We start from the raw sequence: 18075 nt of genomic DNA on the forward strand, positions 1-18075 counted from the left end.
AGCCTTACTGATTACAGAGTGAATTTCCTTCCATATAGCTCATCACACGTGACTTGTAATTTCAGCTTGATTATTTTTTTGCTTTTTCTTTTTTCTGTGAGTGTTGTAATGTGATCTGATGAGTGGTGTAACTCTGAATTAATCCTGCCATCCAAAACTTCTGTGTGGTGGCGCTTTCTACTTTGTCCCTCATTGTCATTTCTAGTGTGAAATTAAATAGGAGCCTTTTTCTTTTTTTTTAATGCCTTTGAGTGTATTTCTGCAAGTATGAGAATATCTCTGCTCTTGCTCTGCTATTTTTAGTCCTCTTGCTTGTATCTGTTTCTATTCAAATAATTCCTTTGTAAAGTGTTCCAGGAGAGAGTGTTTTGGTGATGATTTGGGGGGCTAGGGCTTGTTCAAGGAGTGTATTCATGATCTGGCAGTGAGATGTCTGATGTGCACTGCTGCTTCCTGTGTGATACCTTGTTTCTGAGCTCCCTGCTCCAAGAGAATTCCCCCTGCTGGGTATTGTCCTGGCAGGTGTTACCTTGTTCTTGGTGTCATTTGGAGTGCCTGGGTTTCTACTTGAATCTTATTGCTCGGTTTGTTTTTCTGTGGAAACGGCAATTCCTTGTAGTGGCTGTTCAGGTATGGACTGTTTTATCAGAGCAGGTTACTAAAGTATGCATTTCTACTATTTAACAGCCAAAGCCAGGAGTTCCCAGTACTTGTATTTCCCTGTTTTTTTTAATTTTTTCTGAAACAGATTTTTTTGGATTAGTTTTCCTAGTAAGTTGGTTTAAAAGTTTTCATTTGTTATTTAACATTTTTATTTTTTTTTTTGGTTGCATGCATTACTCATCTTGAGTACAGGTAGCTGTTGATTATGAAGGTGTAGTGGTAAGTCAGGGTGATCCAGTGAATTTTATTTTTGTTTGTTTTAACAGTTGGTGGTATTGACAAACTGGAAGCCTAAGTGGTGTGTGTGCTGACAGTCCAAGCTTTAAGTGTTCTGGAAGTGTCCTACTGACACTGTCACAAGAAGAGCGGGGAGCAGTGAGACAAATCAGGCACAGTTAGTACAGGAGGGTCATCAACCCTGTCCAGCTTCAATGGTGTACTTCAGTCTTATCTGAGATGCTTTGGCTAATTAAGTTTTTATTTTTTTGTGTTGCAGTATTGATGTCTTAAGCAGAGTGTGGCCTAGTTGATATGTCCTTTCATGTATTCTTTGAAGAGAACATTTATAAATTGTGCTGTTGGTACTCTGCAGCTATTTTCTTACCTACATGTGTATGTGTGTGCCCTGAGCCCACCTGGGCTTCTTGCTGACCCCAGAGCTCATCCAGGCTGGAAAGCTGTTCAAATTACTGCAGTCTGAAGAGGCTTTGCCTTGTGATTCTTTTAGTGGAGAGAGCCATTCAGAGAACTTCCAAGTAACCCAGCTCTGTTTTCCCCAATGGGTTTGTCTGAATTTCCTCCTTTCCCCCTCAGAGGGGATGCTGTGAGTTTTAATGAGCTGGCAGAGTAAACAAACCTTGTCAAGGTGGGGCTTTTGATAGGGAATGGGTGGATATTTTAAGTGTGTTATTCCTTTAGAAGTGAAATCCATAGATGACTGGCAAAAACATTGACTATTTACTTGTGTATACAGAATCATTAAAGACTTACATGGGTGAATAAGTTGCTTTGGACTAGTTTGAATCTCTATTTTAATGCCTGAAGCTGAATGCAAACATACACTTCTGTAGCTGGGGGAAAAAACTGTATTTTATGTTAACATAAGCTGTGTTAGTGTTGCTGTTCTGATGTTGATTATACCCTCCTTTTCTTTGGATAGAAGCACCTCCAAATTTTAAGCATACTTTTCACTACATGTTACTAACTGGATGCTAACAGATATCTAAGAGGTTGAACATGAAATGTTTCTCAGTAAATGTGATAAAAGCCTTTTTTCTGCAAGATAATTATATATTCAAATATATACTTCAAAACTCTCCTGGTAGTTTTTGTTGTTGTTTGTTTGTTTGTTTTAAAATGCCCACAGGTTTTTTTTTTGTTGTTTTTTTTTTTCATTTCATTTCACGCAGTGGGCTTGACCAGGATCAAGTCATGCTCTCCTGAATCCCAGAGGAACAAAATACATTTCTGCCTGTGCTGTAATGGTTCATGTCTACTAAAAAGCTAGTTCCCCCTTTCCTCGTGAACTGGATCTCTGTCCCTCCTGTCAGATTCAGCAGTTGTACAGCCACATAGTTTTCCACTGGATAAGCTTGTTGAACTGACTGTTTTGTTTTAGAGGATTTAATTTGCTCCTGGGTGAACCAACTGAACCAACTCCCTCTGCAGCTGCAGGATCATTAGCCTGATTGAAGGAAAGGAGTGATATTTTGTGGTTAAGGAGTGGGGGAGCAGGCATGCCATTTCTGGTGATTGCTCACAGTTGTGTGGTATTAGATGTGAGCTGATACTTGATTTTAATGGAACAAACTGTTTGGATTCTGCCCAAGCTATGGATTGAACTTCAAGTGAATATACAGCTAGGTCCCAAAGGGGGACTAAAACTCAAGTAATGCTTTTTTTTTTTTTTTTTTTTTTTTTTTTTTTTTGTCAAGTGTGCTCAGCTATCCTTTACTTGTTTGAGAGACTTCAGGAGGGCTGTGTTGGTTCTGGCTGCAGAGGATAATGATTTTCAACCCTGAAAAGCCTGCTAGTTCAGTTTTCTTTTTCACCTGGCTGCAATAATCCTTTCCTTTACTAAATACTAGTTAATGTTTTTTCCAAGCCTCCTGGTCAATGCAGAGAATAATTCAGTCAGAGTGTCTGTTGCAAGGGGAGGCCCAGGCTGTAGTTTTGCCAGCTGCTGCATTGTTGGAAGTTGTAGACATAGTGGTGGCTCTTCCACTGGATGCTACTCAGGAAAACTTTAAATAGAGAAAACACCAAGGGCCTTACTTTTTCTTTTTTCCTTTGTGATTGTTCCAAACTCAGAGAAACAGGTTTGAAGAGATTTGTGATACTAATGATTCTTCATCACTTGATATAGCAGTTGTGGAATAAACAGCAGGTGTACCATGTATTTTATTTACTTTGCTTGTATTTTCTTTTGTTTCCTGAGGTTCATTTCCTCCTGTCACAAGAGGAAATTACTATCTTCATGGGTGTACAAGCACCACCTCTGACCCACTGTGGTCTTTGTATATTCCCTGACCTGAGGTACTGAGGGAGCTGACAATTCATGACAGCATGTTGTGTGGCCAGTGATGAGAATGCTATCTCTTCTTCTTTGGTGGCTCTTAGAGAGGTTAGACATAAGAAAGTCTTTTCCCTGAGAGAGGGCAAGAAGTGAGGGTCTTCAGTTCAAGACTGCAGCAACCTGTATTTTTCCCTCTAGGTCTTAGAATACTTGGACAGGCCAAAACTTTCCTTGAAATGCTTCTCAGCAGACAAATATACTTGAAAGGTGGACTTGCTGTTGCCTCTTCCTCGCAGGAACCTCATGATGGCTGGTTGTCAAAGAGAATTCTTATTCTGGTCTTGGTTTGGTTGTTTTTTTTTTGTTTTTTTTTTTTTTAATTCATGACAACAACATTGGTCTAATTTATGTTTTCTGGTTTGGATAGTCTGGAGTATGATACTTGGAAAACAATGTGCAGTTTGTGTCTCTCCGTTCCTTGAAGTTTCAGTACAGTTAATCATGACTATTGGTAACTAGTACATCTTGCAGGTTCTTGCACACATGGGATTTACATTAGTTCAGGGAGCAGAACTTGATTCCTTGTAGGTACTGATGTCTAAAACATAAGGTCAAGTCCTCTGAATGTTTTAGGACATTCACTGCCTTTGATTGTCCAGAGTCACTCAAGTGCAAACAGCACAAACAGCAGTGGAGCTGGCTAAGTTTTTGCTAACCAGTCTTTTTACAACCCTGAAGATTGATCTGGCTTTGTGAAAGATGAAGCCCTAGGTGGAAGTCCATCAGACTTGATTTTGGTGTGATTGTCTTACTTTTTTTTTTTTTTTTCCTAAATACTAGTTAAAGTTGCATATTTTTTTTCCTCCAGGTGTTTCTGTATGAATAAGGGTACATGTTGCCTCAGAAGCTTCAATATTTGTGAAGAAATTAAGGGGACAAGTCCACAGGGTGTTTATTGAGCGTAGCTGGCAGATTTTGGTTAAAACTAGAGAATCACCAGTATATACTGAAATGTGAAGCACATTTCTTAGATAGGGATAATAGGGACTGTGATAATAGGGAAAAAAAAGATATTCTGAGAGGATTTTTGTAAAAAATGGTAATTATAATTCTTAACTTTCATGGTTGAAACATGCTCTACTACTGCAAAACATGCTGTGTTCACTCCCTTGTCCACATCATGCTTTTGGGCTCTGAATAGCTGACCAGCTATTGCCTAACTCCAGTCTTTTGAGGTGGAGCACTTTTTCTTCCAAAACTTCTACTAAGTGCTATCTTTTCATTTATTTATAAGACCTACTGGTATATTTCTTTGTCTTGCTTTGCATAGCTTATGTTTAGGAGTACTAATCCTTAAAATAAACTTTTTTTCTGGTATTAAAGAGAAATTTTTGATTTTTGCAGATGAGGATGTGTTCTTAGCTAATTATAGATTTGCCTTGCAGGATAATTGTTTCAACTAACAGCTCAGATGGGCTTTCAAAAGGTGGGTAAGAATAGTCACTCAGTTATTGGCTACAGTTTGTCAACATGACTTGAAGTTTTTATGTTAGTGTTTGTGCTGGTACTCAGACTGCTCCCAGCAATACTCTTTCCTTGGCAAAACATGAGAGCATACCAGGTAGTAAAGTTTCTCTCTCCTTTGGTGTTCTGCCAGTGATGCAGGTCAATATTTTTCCTATTTACCATAGAAGACTGTAAGATGAGACATAATTCTCCCAGGATCTATAAGCTCACATTCAGTGTAGTTGCTGGGGGCAATACAGACACTGAGACATCAGCATAGCTCCTGAGGAACATCTGACTCTTGCAAACTCTTCCTGTTTCAATCAGCAATAAAGATGGTGAGATGCTTTGGACAAGAGCACTTGGGGGAAATGCATTACATCGATGGTGTGCAGACATAATTTTTTTCATGGTTCTTTTTCCTCGTACTCATATAATTCTGCAGCTGAAGAAGTAAAATCTGAGCTCACTGTACACATACAGAAGTTATGCCCTCCTGAGGGTGTGTCCTGCAGTCTTTTCCCAACCCTATAATTGTGAGAAATCTTTGAGTGGTAGCTTTGTATCTTGAATATTAAAAAAATCACATTTTTAGGTGTTCACAGAGGTCTTTCCGTGGTTGATCACAGCTCCTTCTTCAAGAATCAAGAAAGCAACTTTCTTGAGACTGCCTCAGGAAAGGAATTGAAACTACAGATTTTTTTTTCAACTTATGGGAGTGAATATTTAACTTCTAGGGGAATCTTGAAAGTCAGCTGCTCTTGTTGTGGTCTGTTCCTGGGAGTTCAGTATTAGATTTCCTGTGTCTTGGGGGCTTGCAGTCATGTCAAGTCAATTTTTATTCTCTGTATCTGTACGTTTTCTGACTTCATTGAGTCTAAAGATCTTAGAGTTCTTGCTGAAGGAAGATTGAGCAACAGATCACAGAAAACATTATAATAGCTTTAAAAACCTTTTTGTTGATATGTGTTCAATTAATCTTTATTTGCCTTTCTCTTTTCCTTTTAAAATCCAAAGCAGAAATGCAACTAAATATGTTGAATAAGACAAGGGGTGATGACTCTGGTCATGGGGAATGTGGTAGTTTTAGGGAGGGTTGAAGTATAATATTTTCTAACTGCTTTTCTAAGCTAGAATAATCTTTACGCATTGGAGCTGCAGTTACGATGTAGGTCATTGGACTAAAACCTGCTGTACAGACAGAAAACTAAAATAAACAAAAGACTGAGAGTTGGGATGGCTTTCATCTAAGATTGTTGGGATGGCTTTCATCTTAGATTGTTCTGTTGCTTTCCCTTTTTAAAGGAATTAAAGAAAATAAAGTCCTAACTAATGATAAAGACCTTTTTTAAATTTTAGTTTTGTTTGGGTTTTTCTTTTTATTTGTTTTTAGATTAGTAAAGACAACCTTGGTCTGTGGGTACTAGGTTACATCAGTGAAAAAAGAAAAAAGATTACAGGCATCTTGTGCATCATTATTGTCATGAGAGAATACAGCTACTTCTTTACACAAGAGTTTTGGGAAGCCCTCTCTTTTTTTGAAATATGTTATCCTGTTTTTTCACTAGTGCTCTGTGCTAATGTAAAGGAAGTGATGAAACTAGTACTTGTTTCATTTAATGTTTTATATATTTCTTCAAATACAGCTGTTTTGGTTGCCTATTAGAATTACAGTGTCTGCAAAGTCAGGTAATCAGGTATTAACTGCTGGTCAGGGACTTACTCACTGCACCAGATCCTGACATGGAAACTGAAGCATCTGCTTGCCTGAATATATTTTAAAACTTTATTAAACAGATTTTAATTAAGAGTTTTCTTCCTCCCAAAAGTCTCAAATCTTATTTCCTCATTTGATCTGCAGTTAAAATTAAGTTCATCAGTTTGTGATACCCTGCTCATTACTGTGGCAGCAGCCTGCCAAACAGACTTGATGAATATAAGACGTTGGAGAGAATAAGAAGCTGCTTTGTGAGTGAGGAAATATTCTTGTTCAGCCCCATTTAATTAATCAATAATATCCCACTTACACTCAAAACTGTTGTCACTGTGATAATTTGTAGGCAGTGGCTCCCTGCAGCCTGTTGCTTCCTTACTCTACAGTAGGTGTGGTTGGGTGTGAAGCAACAGCCCAGTGTCCCTGCTCAGTGCAGTGTCTGAAATGGAGCACAGCCTTCCAGCTGCTGTGTCTGGACACTGCCGGTAGACAGTGGGAGCCAACTTAAGAAGAAGTAAAACAACAGTATTTTGAAAGTTCTCTTTTTATCGGGTTGCTAGTTGTGCTTTTAAGAAGACTAGGTTATGTCTGGTTGATTGTAATGTGTCCTTACTGGCTTGTTGGAGACTGTCAAAATGAGTGTGGGGTTCCACACTCGCCTGAGGCAAGTACAAATCCCTACTGCTGCTTGTGCCTTTGCTGGGCTTTTTTTTTCTTTTTTTTTTGGTTCCAACCTGCCAAACTGTGCTGCTTATGTACCGCACAATCAGAAGGATGAAGATCTCCTCTAAAACCCTGTTACGCTGTTGAGATTGTTTGAGCTCTGTTCCCACAGCAGCCTGATCTTTCTGTGCCATTTCATTTCCCAGGAGTGTTTCAGCCATTTGTGTGCCTGACTTTTTTCTTAAAATACCCTTTCATCCTGAAGAACAAATGTGGCACAAGCAGTGGTGGCACAGACACATTCTAGGAAAAGGAGAAGAGACATAATTTGCTTGAGGAACCATAGGTTGCCTGGCTGCCAAAATGTAGGGTGTAGTTCAGCATGTGCTTTGCAAACACACAGAAAACTCTTAAATATAAGTGGCCTGCTGTCCTGTTGAAAATATGAATCACTGTATTTTCAGTGGCTTTGGTGATGTCAGGGAAAATTGCACTGACAGAAATATCAAACTTCTTAGGTACCATAATAAATATGTTAATTCATAAAGTATTAACAAATTGAGACCAAATGGAGTTACATGTTCTCAATAAATCTTAAGTCACAATGAACTGTTTCAATACAACCACACTTAAAACTATGAGCTTGTCTTTCAGAGAAGCTGGTGTTCTCTTGTATGCTATATTCAGGGATTTTTACATTGCTCATTGAGCTAGGTTCAAATTGTGGTAAGCAGTCTGATCCTTGAAAAAAGAAACAAACAAAAAATACCAACCAAATGAAAAGCTAACTTAGAGGTCATTATTGGTCAATATAAGCTGAAGTCTTTGGATGTTGTCAGTCCAGTCAGCTAAGCTTATCAAACAGATTTTAACACAAATTGCTGAAGTAATACTACTGCAGACTCAACTGAAAATGTCCATACTTCTTTAACATATCAGTGAATGGCCATAAGTAGATAGTTAATGATAAATGTTGATTTTGCTGCCCAGAGCATCTCCACATCTACTTTATATTTTGCTCTATATTCCATAGAACATGGTGCCAGTAGCTCAGGTAACTTTTTGTATTGGCTGTGTCTGGTCTTTTTGTCAGACACAGTGCTCTGAAGGTCTGGGTATTCTGGACCTTAGAACGCAATGCACTTAGACTACTTTAAGGGTCTGTGAGCTAGATTGGCTTTGTTCAGTACGTTCAAAAAGTTGCAGGAACACAGTATTCCAATTCAGCTTATAACTGCAGTAATTTCCTGGTAAAGTCTATTTCTTATGGAAAGATACTTTCCTCTCAGACATTAAAGCATTATTGAATACTTTAGCTGAAACGTACATAAATTCAATGTCAGATTTCATTTTCAATCAACAAGAATATACTTCTAAAGTAAAGAAGATATTTAGTTGATAATGTAGTTAATTGTCCTTTTGATTGTACATGAGGTTCCAGAGCATCAATTGGCATTTAGGCATCTCATTGCAGCTTTAATTGTTGAATGCGCTTTGCTTGTGACTACCAGTGATTCAGCTGGGTGTTGAATAGGTCCCAGTCCATGGGATTGCAGTGTGTACTCATCTTCCTGAAGAAAAAGGAGACTGAGTGGAGACTTCATTGCATCTACAACTTCCTTGTAAGGGGAAGAAGATGGTGGCAGAGAGGCAGGCACTGATCTTTTTGGTGACCAGTGACAAGACCTGAGGGAATAGCTTGAAGCTGTGTCATGAGTGTTTTTCTTTGGGTGTTAGAAACCACCTCCTGTGTGAACAAGGTTGGGCACTAGAACAGGCTCTCCAGAGAGGTGGTCACAGCACCAAGCCTGACAGAGCACAATAAGTGTTTGGACAACAGTCTCGGACACATGGTGTGACTTTTGGGAATGGTCCTGTGCTGGGCCAGGAATCAGACTTGATGATCCTGATGGTTCCCTTCCAGCTGAGCTTATTGTGTGATTCTGTGGTTATTGTACGCTGAGCTTGGTGCTAGCCAGCTGTTGCCCTAGCAAATTTTGTGCTGAGGCTCGCTTGTATGAGACTGAAGTAAAAGCACTTTGCTGCTTGTTTGCACATCTCCTTCTGCCCAGGTACACCTCTTGCAAGTTGTCCTTACTTCCACAAATTTGCTAGAAAGTTTTACTTTCTAGCCTTATGGGGATAGAAACCAGGCAGTTGAACATGAGTATTCTAACCATTTGAAAGATCTGTTTCCAGTTACCATAGTCCTGTGTGAAATGCTGTACAAAGAGGGGAAATAATAATATCTTGTTTCCAAGTAATTTTGATACTAGAGAACACAAATGAATGGGAAAAAAAAGAAAGCTGAGAGCCACAGATGGGATAACAATGATGTATGTGTGGGATTTAGGGTTTCTTTAGGGTTTCTCTGTTGCCATACAGCCACAGTGTGTTTAAAGCAGGGTAATAGGTAGTTTTATAAATTGTTTCTGTAAGTATGAGTACTGGATATAGAGGCTGGATTTAAACATATTCATCATAATTTCTCTTACAAATGAGACATGAGAAGTAGAGTTGGGATTGCCCAGGACCTCCATGTATGTGCAGGAAAAGCAGTTTTGATAGTAGGGAAAAGAGGAACTATCTAGCTCACGAATACTATTTTTGTGTAATGTTTGTGTAGTGTTCTATGTGTGTGTGAGAGCAGTTAAATTGCAGGCATCAAAACTAGACAGCAGGTGCTAAAGAAGTTTGAGTGATGCAGATGGAGCTAAAACTTCATCAGAGTAGCCAATAGAAAAGGCTTATGTTAAATAACTGGAAAAAGCGGTGAGATTTAGAAGTACGAATTGACACAGATCCCAAGCAGCTGATGAAAAGGCTTTCTATCCACTGCATTTCTCCCTTTAGTGTAAAAAACTGTGGTAAATCCAAAAACAATATTAAAGCTGCTTTCTCAAGAGTCTTTGAACCACTAGTAAAGGCAGGAGTTAAAACTACTGCACTTATGTTATTTGGTTATTGAGTCAGTATCCACCTTAACTCATGGTCTTTTTTTTTTCTTTCAGATTTTGTATTTTGTACATACATTGTTTTGTATATACTGTATATGATGACTTCGGTGGGCAGTGAACGTACCCGGGGCACTCGGGACAAAATGCAAATTTCAGCGACACAGCCAACACAACCACAGAAACAAGTAGTACAGGTATGTGCTACTGTACCAACTTCTTTGACTTGAAATCGAGAATGTAATGATACAAGTTTCTTCCCTGAATCAATACAAACTGAAAAAAGATGTGATGAAAATACATTGTTAGTTTTGGAAGATTGTGCTTGATTACTTGCTTTAATTATTTAGTAATGCAGGACAGTGTTAAGTTATTCCTGTGTTGTCTCTAAAGGAGTTTTGTGGTCTTCAGCAATATCTTCTATCAGTGAGGAATTCTGTGCCTGTGTCAAGATTTCTGTCCTGTGACCTCACAATCTTCAGATCTCAGCTCTTCTCACTTCCAGCCTCCTGATGCTAGAAGATTTCTGGTCGAGAGAGAAATTTGAATGGGCAGGAGAAGCTTCATTAGATGCATGTTGTGTTCTACAGCATGGCTCAGTGTCTCTGCAAGTTACAAAACACTGAACTTCTTGTGCAGTGACCCCAGGAAGTGAAATGGTCATCCACTAGCAGACTAAAATATTCAGTGTATGTTAGATGGAAATTAAGTTTCACCCTACTGCCACTGACTCTTGGCAGCAGTGGTTCTGTGCTAGTCTGGGTTACAAAGAGTGCAGAATGTTTCTGCTTCCTGCAACTCAGTGTTCTCTTAAAAGATACATCTCAAAATTTGTCTCCATTCAAAACTCTCTCAGTTCTTTGCTGGCAGAGCGTTTATTAATCTAGAGGTGCTCTACAGGGAAATACTGCCTTCTTTTGTTTTTTAGCCTGGTCTTCAATATGAAGACCACACCCTCTTGGTGTGTTTTACACAGTATTAATCATGTGACTTCAAACCCTTGTCATCTCCTTGAGTTGTAGTACTTGGCATAGTGGTGATTCATGCTCATGTGTGGATTTAGAAAATTACTCTCGACAGATGAGTTGAATTTGGTATTATTTTAAAAAATAATAAAAAAAAAGTCTTCAGGAGTGTAGTGAGCAGCCTGGTGGAAGTGGTGGCTTCCCCTTTTCCAACATTTTGCAAGACAGCACTGGAGTGCTTTACCTGGTTGTGTTCGCTGGCATAAGGCAGACACAGGCAAATGGGAGCAAGTCCAGTGAAAAGCTGCAAGGATGGTTGTTAGGCTGAAACACAGGACGAATGAGGGGTGGCTCAGGGATCTGGGTTTGTTCAGCCCCAATAAGACAAGGCAAGTGTGTATTCCGTTCAGGTACCCTATGAAAGGGTATTGGAAAGGTAGAAACCAGCTCTTCTCAGGGAGCCAGTGGCACAAGTTGGAGCACGGGTAATTCCTGCTGTTAAAAGGGAAAAAAAATATGGTGAATATGGTCATGGTGTCTCACTGGAGGACTTTTCCAAGCTATGGGATTCATTGATTTTAGGCATTAAGACCTCTTTCTACATTTTGTCCATTTATTCTACCTGTTGCTTAATAGATACTGCTTTGATTACTTCAGTGGAAAAACTGGTTATTTCATACACAGCAGTTGTTTTAATTCACCATATATTTTAGTGCTGAGATATCAGATGGACCTTTCTGCTTAGTCAGTCTTTGCAGATCAGCAGAAGTCTGTGGATTTACCTGTTTAAACCCCATCGATTCATTTTTCTGGATATAGAGTAGTGTCATTTTCCCAAGTGGAGATACCACTGTCATATTATATTGATCATCATTTGAATTATTTAACAAATTACATAGTGTTTCTTTTGCACTGCTTCTGGATCATAAATGTGCCATTTAATTGTAAGATCTATGTCTATTACTGTCACTTAGCCTTATGTATTGCACACTTCTGTTTTCTGGTAGTTTGAAGTTTTTACTTTAAAATTTCTTCCACTTATACTGAAAAGGTAATATGTCTTGTAAGGTTGAGTGAAGTCCAGGCTGTCTTAAAATATTACTACTTTCTTAGTCACAATTAAAATCTAATTATACTCTTGGTTAGGGTACTACAGCATCTTTTCTAACAATGATGCCTTAAAAATAAAGAACCACCTCTTGCTGGAGAAAAGGCCAGAGCTTTTTGTGACACTGATGTTTGTGTAGTTATCTTGTGTTTTTTGTTGTTGGCTTTTTTCCTTCTGAATCTTCAGTTCAATCTGGGTGCAATCCACTGGCATAAATATGAGTGATATTGCATCTACAAGTTTCTAAGCTCTTTGCTTTACATGGGAAAACTGAAGATGCTGTCACACATTTGTAATTTTTTTCAAAATTAGTATGCCTTCTAACAAGGGCTTGAAGAATATATTTGTTTACAGAGAAAATAAATCTGAGTGGATTCTGGACTTTTGTAAGATATGTATTGTCTGGATGTTTTTGCTCTGGGTATCTTCAAAGAAAATCTCTTCACTTGCTTAAAAGTTGCAGTGTGCCTGTGGAGGCTGTCATCAGAGTTAGAAGATGGATCAACAAGACTTAAGTTCCTGAAACCAGCAGACATTTTGGTTCTGCTGTCTGCTGAGCTCTCAGCAGTCACCAAGAGGAAGTTCCTCTGGTCAGAGCACCACACTGTGACAGGGAGGCTGCTGTGGCAGGTGGAACTGGGGAGTTGCGGAGCAGGCCCTCCCCCTATTACCCATTGGAGTGACATACCAGGCACTGAAAATGTGAAGTAACTCGGAGTATGTAACTGTGTTACAAACGCTGATTCTCTGGGAGTGTTGTCTCAGAGCACAGATGTCACTTCCTTCAAGGAACTGGCACAGCTGCAGTAACTTTTCAGCAAATAAACAGCTGGTGGTGTAAGTTGGAGTAATTCTTAGACTTGTCTCAGCATTTATGCTTGGTGATCTCCTCTAGAGCTTGCGTTTGTGATAAACTCCAAAAGCCAAACAGTCTGACCCTGATTAGGTCTGACCTTGTGAGGCACAGAATTTCACGTGTGTATCCTGTGAAGTGGATGGCAAAAGGTGCGATTTGGCCAGCTGCCCAGGGTGAATCCTTTCCATTAAAAATTCTGGTAGATGAGCTGGTCCCAGTTGATAAAGAAGAGCCTCTGCAGCAGCTGCATCAAGGGCTGTAGCTCTCTTCAGTATCAGCTTGCTCTATATGCAACAGCAGCCTCTTCTCTTTGAGCAAAAGTCAAATGAGGTCCAGGATTTTGTAGTGCACACTGTTCTTTGGTATTTTCTTGGGAGTGCAGTTCATAGGCTGCAGATGCCACACTATGAAGAGTGATGTGTGTGATGTGACATCAGTGTTACAGTTGTTTTTCTCTCAGGCCCTGCCATAGTGTGTTTGGATTTATCATACTTGACTGCATCTCTTTCAGTTTCTCTTTTGTGCAAGTTACCAGTATGCATTTTATCCAGAAACATTGCAGAAGCACCAGGTACTTCATCAATAGCAAGGTCCTTTATCAGTTTTCAGAGACCAGTATTTGCTTGTAAAAAAAACAACAACAACAAAAAAACAAAACAACAAAAAACCCAAACAAACAAACAAAAAAACCAAACAAAAAGACAGCGCAGCTGTTTGTGAGTGAAGTCTTGAGACATGACTCAAGTCTGTTTAAAGTGATTATAAAACTACAGTCAGGTTGTTGTTGGGAGAGCTCTGGAAGGTGATGTGAGGAGGGATCATCAGAGATGTAGGTAATTTAGAGATACTATTGCTGGTTTGTTACAATATAACTCTCAACTCTGGAGTAGTATATCCTAAACAAAATTAAAAGCATTAATGTTAAAATGCAGTCTTCTCTGGACCTTCTATTTATTATATGGTGGCCTTATCAGTGTGGTGACCTTTAACTGTCTTTCAAATAGATTAGAATGTGTTGAAATTACTTCTATCCCAAATAACATTGAAAACTATAAATAGGAATAGCAAAGATATTGATCCCTTCCCCACAGCATCTCTGTGCTTGTTGTACATGTTCTTTTTGAGAACGTGTTGGAAAAAAGCATGGATACTAGGGTATACTTCTAAAAATATAGTTACTTTTCGTGTACTTTATTGGATATTCTCTTTTTTTCAGGCAACAGCAGAACAGATTCGCCTTGCTCAGATGATCTACGATAAGAATGATGCAGATTTTGAAGATAAAGTGAAACAAGTATGTTTCTTACGGTACAAGGGTTTTTGCCCCACAATACAATGCTCTAGAACTGGCTTACATTTTGGAGCTAGCGAATCTGTTTCTGGATTAGATAAACTTTCTTCAGAAGGATGTAAGTTTAACTAGAAAAGGGTGCTCTGCAAAGTCTGTTTACTAGAAATTTCATGGTAGTACAGCTCTGGCTGTATAATTATATCAGTGCATTTGTAACAAACCCTTAAGCCAAAACTCGTTTGTGCTGATGTATCTTCTCAGTGTATCTCTAGTATTTTCCTGATGATTAATGATTGTCAGAATAAAGAATGCATTCAGCTTGTCCACAAGTGAGAAAAATGTCACCTGTGTAAACTGAGTTTGTTAATATCTTGGAAGTTTTTCAGGAAAAGTAAAAGTCTAATGGTAGCTTAAAGGTGAATCAAGGTGTTATTTAAAAAAAATAAATAATCTGACCTCACAGATCTATGTATACATTAAAATGGTAGAATTACAGTGTATAAATGAAATCTCACACCTTTTCTTCTACCATGGTGAGTGTTGGGTGCTAGATAATCAAGCTTTCTTTACCTAATTACAGCTGAGATCATTAATTCAATCAGTCCTGACAATATGTGTTTCTGTTCTGTTGTGGCTATTGGTCATTTTATCCTAGGGAGTGCATCACAACTCAGGAAGAGCCTAGGAGTACACCCAGGAGGGAAGAATTAGCTTGAATGCATCAGTGCAGCAAAGGATTGGATTTCTTGGTTTCTTTTAATCTCTAAAACTTCCTCTGAAGCATTATTAAATGTTTTAGTTGTTCTTGTTACAAACTAATTCTGTTGCTGTGCCGAAACTGAAATCTTGTACTTTCTGAAGCCGAAGGACCCTCATCAGTAGTGCTTACAGCTGTGCTGGTGGGAAGGAGATGAATTATGTTTTGCTTAGAATATGTTTTACCTTCTACATATGTGTTTCTAGCTCATGTAGATTTTGTTGTTTGGATGAAGTTGCAGAATGCCCTGTGACAGATTTTTTTTCTGTCCCATACTCTTCAGGATATACACCATGAGTTAAAGGAGTATAATTCAGAGCTAGGACTCCTTAATCAGCTTCTGATTCTGGTGTGGCCTTATGCTGAAATGGATCAAGGGAGCTAGCTAGTCTTTCTGAAATATAATGTATTTCTTAGTCGGGATGGCTTTCTGGGTGCATATGTTCTCTGCCATGTCTTGCTATATATCTTTTCTTACACTGGGATAAAGAGGGGCAAATTTGGTGGAGGAGATAGGATGATAATGAAACAGTTGTGGTTCTTTACATCTTTACACTCATATATTGCTGTATGTGGCAGCATTTGCTGCAAGCATACAGAACAAAAAATGTATGAAAGAATGCTTCCTTGATTACCAATTAATTTGTACTTCTTCCTCTCTCGTCTGAATCCTAAATAGATCTGTAAAATTGAGATGACTTTATTCAGGATATTAGTTTACTTTGACATGGTAGTTATGCACTTGGTGGTTGTAATTTGTGGTCATAGTGGCTCTTACTTTCTTATGATGGTAATTTAGGTATTTTAACATCTCTAACTTTTGCTGCCAGCTTATGGAAGTGACGGGGAAGAACCAGGATGAATGCATAGTGGCACTACATGATTGTAATGGGGATGTGAACAGAGCAATCAACATACTGCTGGAAGGAAGTTCAGACACGGTAAGGTTTTACTTCCATGTTTAACTACTCCTTCTGTTTGCTGTGTTTTTCAGCTTCTAGCAGGACACTGTGAAAGTCATGTTTTGGAAGCTTTCAATTTCTGTGTCTCCATCCAGTTTGTTTTGGAGGAAATGGAAACTGGAGCAGCTTCTCTACTGTGTGCATACCTTGGAGAAGGCTGAATCTGGAAGATGTGGGTGTTCAGCTGGACTTTTGCAGAGTTCTGATGCTTACATTTATGTACAGCAGTTTTAACTCTTTTGCAGAACTAAGTGCTCCTTCAGACACAGGCCTCTTTCTTGCTGCAGGTTTTGTAGTGTAGACCCTTCACAACCCTGAGGTCTGAGACCATCACAAAGGACAATCCTTGTGAATGTAAGGGCAGGCAGATATTTTAAGTTATGCAAGTTCTGTAGGTGTGGGTTGCTGGTGTTGAAGATGGAGGTGGTGTCTGCATCTGCAAGTTGCATTGATAATGCTACTTATGGCTGGAAAGGATGCAGCAATAGTTGCTCCTTTAACTGTTGCTCATTTAAATGTGTTGCTCATTTGCATGACTTAATTGAAGAACAGGAAGAGAAGACTAAGCTATGTGTATACAACAAGTAAGGTTGCTTAAAAAGTTGCACAGTGAAATTTTTTATCCCAAGAGATACTAAGAAAATATGTTTTATTGCAGTTGAAGTTTTTGTTGGAGGGATTTCTTACAATTTGTCCTTAAATTAGATTCAAGTTGGAAAAGTAACCTGGATTTCCTTTCTTGATGCTGAACACTCAGTATTTCCTGTGATTTCTCAGGATGTGTACTCTGGCTTATTGTTAATGAAGAAACTAACCTCTCACACACCCTAAATCTGGGGTACACACTGTTCTGACAGAGGGGACTTTCTTTGCTATCCCCTTTTCATTTTTTATCAGAATTGAGGTCTGCTAAACACAGAAGTATATGATATGGACAAGCTGGGAGTACAAGAGAGCTTTTCACCTTCTCTTGATCTGTCTTGGTAATGTGCTGTGTTCTCTCATACTTGTGTTTGCCATTTTTTAGTTCAAAGTAGTTTTCTGGTTGATAGAGAATTTTAAATCCTTTCTTACATTAGCAATTTGTTGTAACTGATCATGACATGGAAGAGGCTTTCTCAACTCGCTTATCAACTACAAGTGATACCGATATATTCTGCTCTTTTGGCAAGTCCTTCTTAACCCACTGCTCTCTGTAGACAAAATGCAACTTAGAAACAAATACAGAGAACTTGAAGGAGTCAAGGAGGAAGGAGTATTAATTGATGGGTGTGAGGAAATGTATTCTTTTTGAAAGTTTGTGGGCCTCCATTTGGAAGGATTTATTGTAAGGCCATTATACTTGAGAACAGTTTAACCATGGATTTGACGTGAAGCTGTAAGCTGAGGTACTACAAATTCTGAATGCAGATTTCTGAATCTCTTTTTCTAGTCTCACTCTGCTTTGATGCACGTGAAGTTTTTTTTAAACTTCATTTGAAAAATCTGTCCATTCAACTGAGGGACTTAGGAGAGCAAGGAGTGATAGCTAAAGTGTGTATTTATAGTTTATTTGGTGTTTGGCTAGTTTTGTCTTAGTCTTTTTTTTGTTTGCTTTAGGGGTTTAAAGATGTGATCTACAAGCTCTGTGTGACTTAGTCTCTCTAAAGACTTTTTATTTTTTCAGCAGTTGTAGCAGCCTGGCTTGGGGTAACTAGAGACTTGTGGATGAGTATAGAAGGACGTGTTTTTTTGCTTGAGACTTCTTAAAACCATTTTATGCTCAGCTGTGTTTTTACTTACTAAACCTTTGAAGATAGAACAAAAGAGACCTTTAAGATTTTTATTCTTTCCATTTAAGAACAGGCCAACAAGAATTATTCTGTCACAGATTTTCAAAGGTCAGGCCCACTACTGTCATTTGGGTTGCCTCAGGCACTGTCAGCTGAAACTGTAATCAGTTATCTCCCTTAAAAAGAGACGCAGCTTCAACGGTTTGTGGTGGATCCCCACGCTCAGAGGTAGTACCATCCTCTATTGTAAAGAACATGTATGACTTCTCAAGACTTCCCTCAAAACTGTATTCTGGGAAAGCATGGATCTGATGTTTTCATAGTCATCTTTTTACTGATCCTTCCTAAG

At 38.8% G+C, this 18075-nt stretch overlaps 1 protein-coding gene across 1 annotated transcript in view; it reads left to right on the forward strand.

Annotated features, from left to right (window-relative positions):
- UBAP2 (ubiquitin associated protein 2) overlaps positions 1-18075 on the forward strand; it is a 148735-nt gene that overhangs the window by 12005 nt on the left and 118655 nt on the right. Inside the window, exons 2-4 of the mRNA XM_062514000.1 lie at positions 10073-10212; positions 14161-14238; positions 15823-15933. Of these exons, the coding sequence (XP_062369984.1) occupies positions 10114-10212; positions 14161-14238; positions 15823-15933 (288 nt within the window). The 5' untranslated portion in view covers positions 10073-10113. The remainder of the gene's footprint in view (positions 1-10072; positions 10213-14160; positions 14239-15822; positions 15934-18075) is intronic.

The sequence above is a fragment of the Cinclus cinclus genome, chromosome Z (assembly GCF_963662255.1).
Source record: "Cinclus cinclus chromosome Z, bCinCin1.1, whole genome shotgun sequence".
In the NCBI taxonomy this organism is placed as follows: Eukaryota; Metazoa; Chordata; class Aves; order Passeriformes; family Cinclidae; genus Cinclus; species Cinclus cinclus.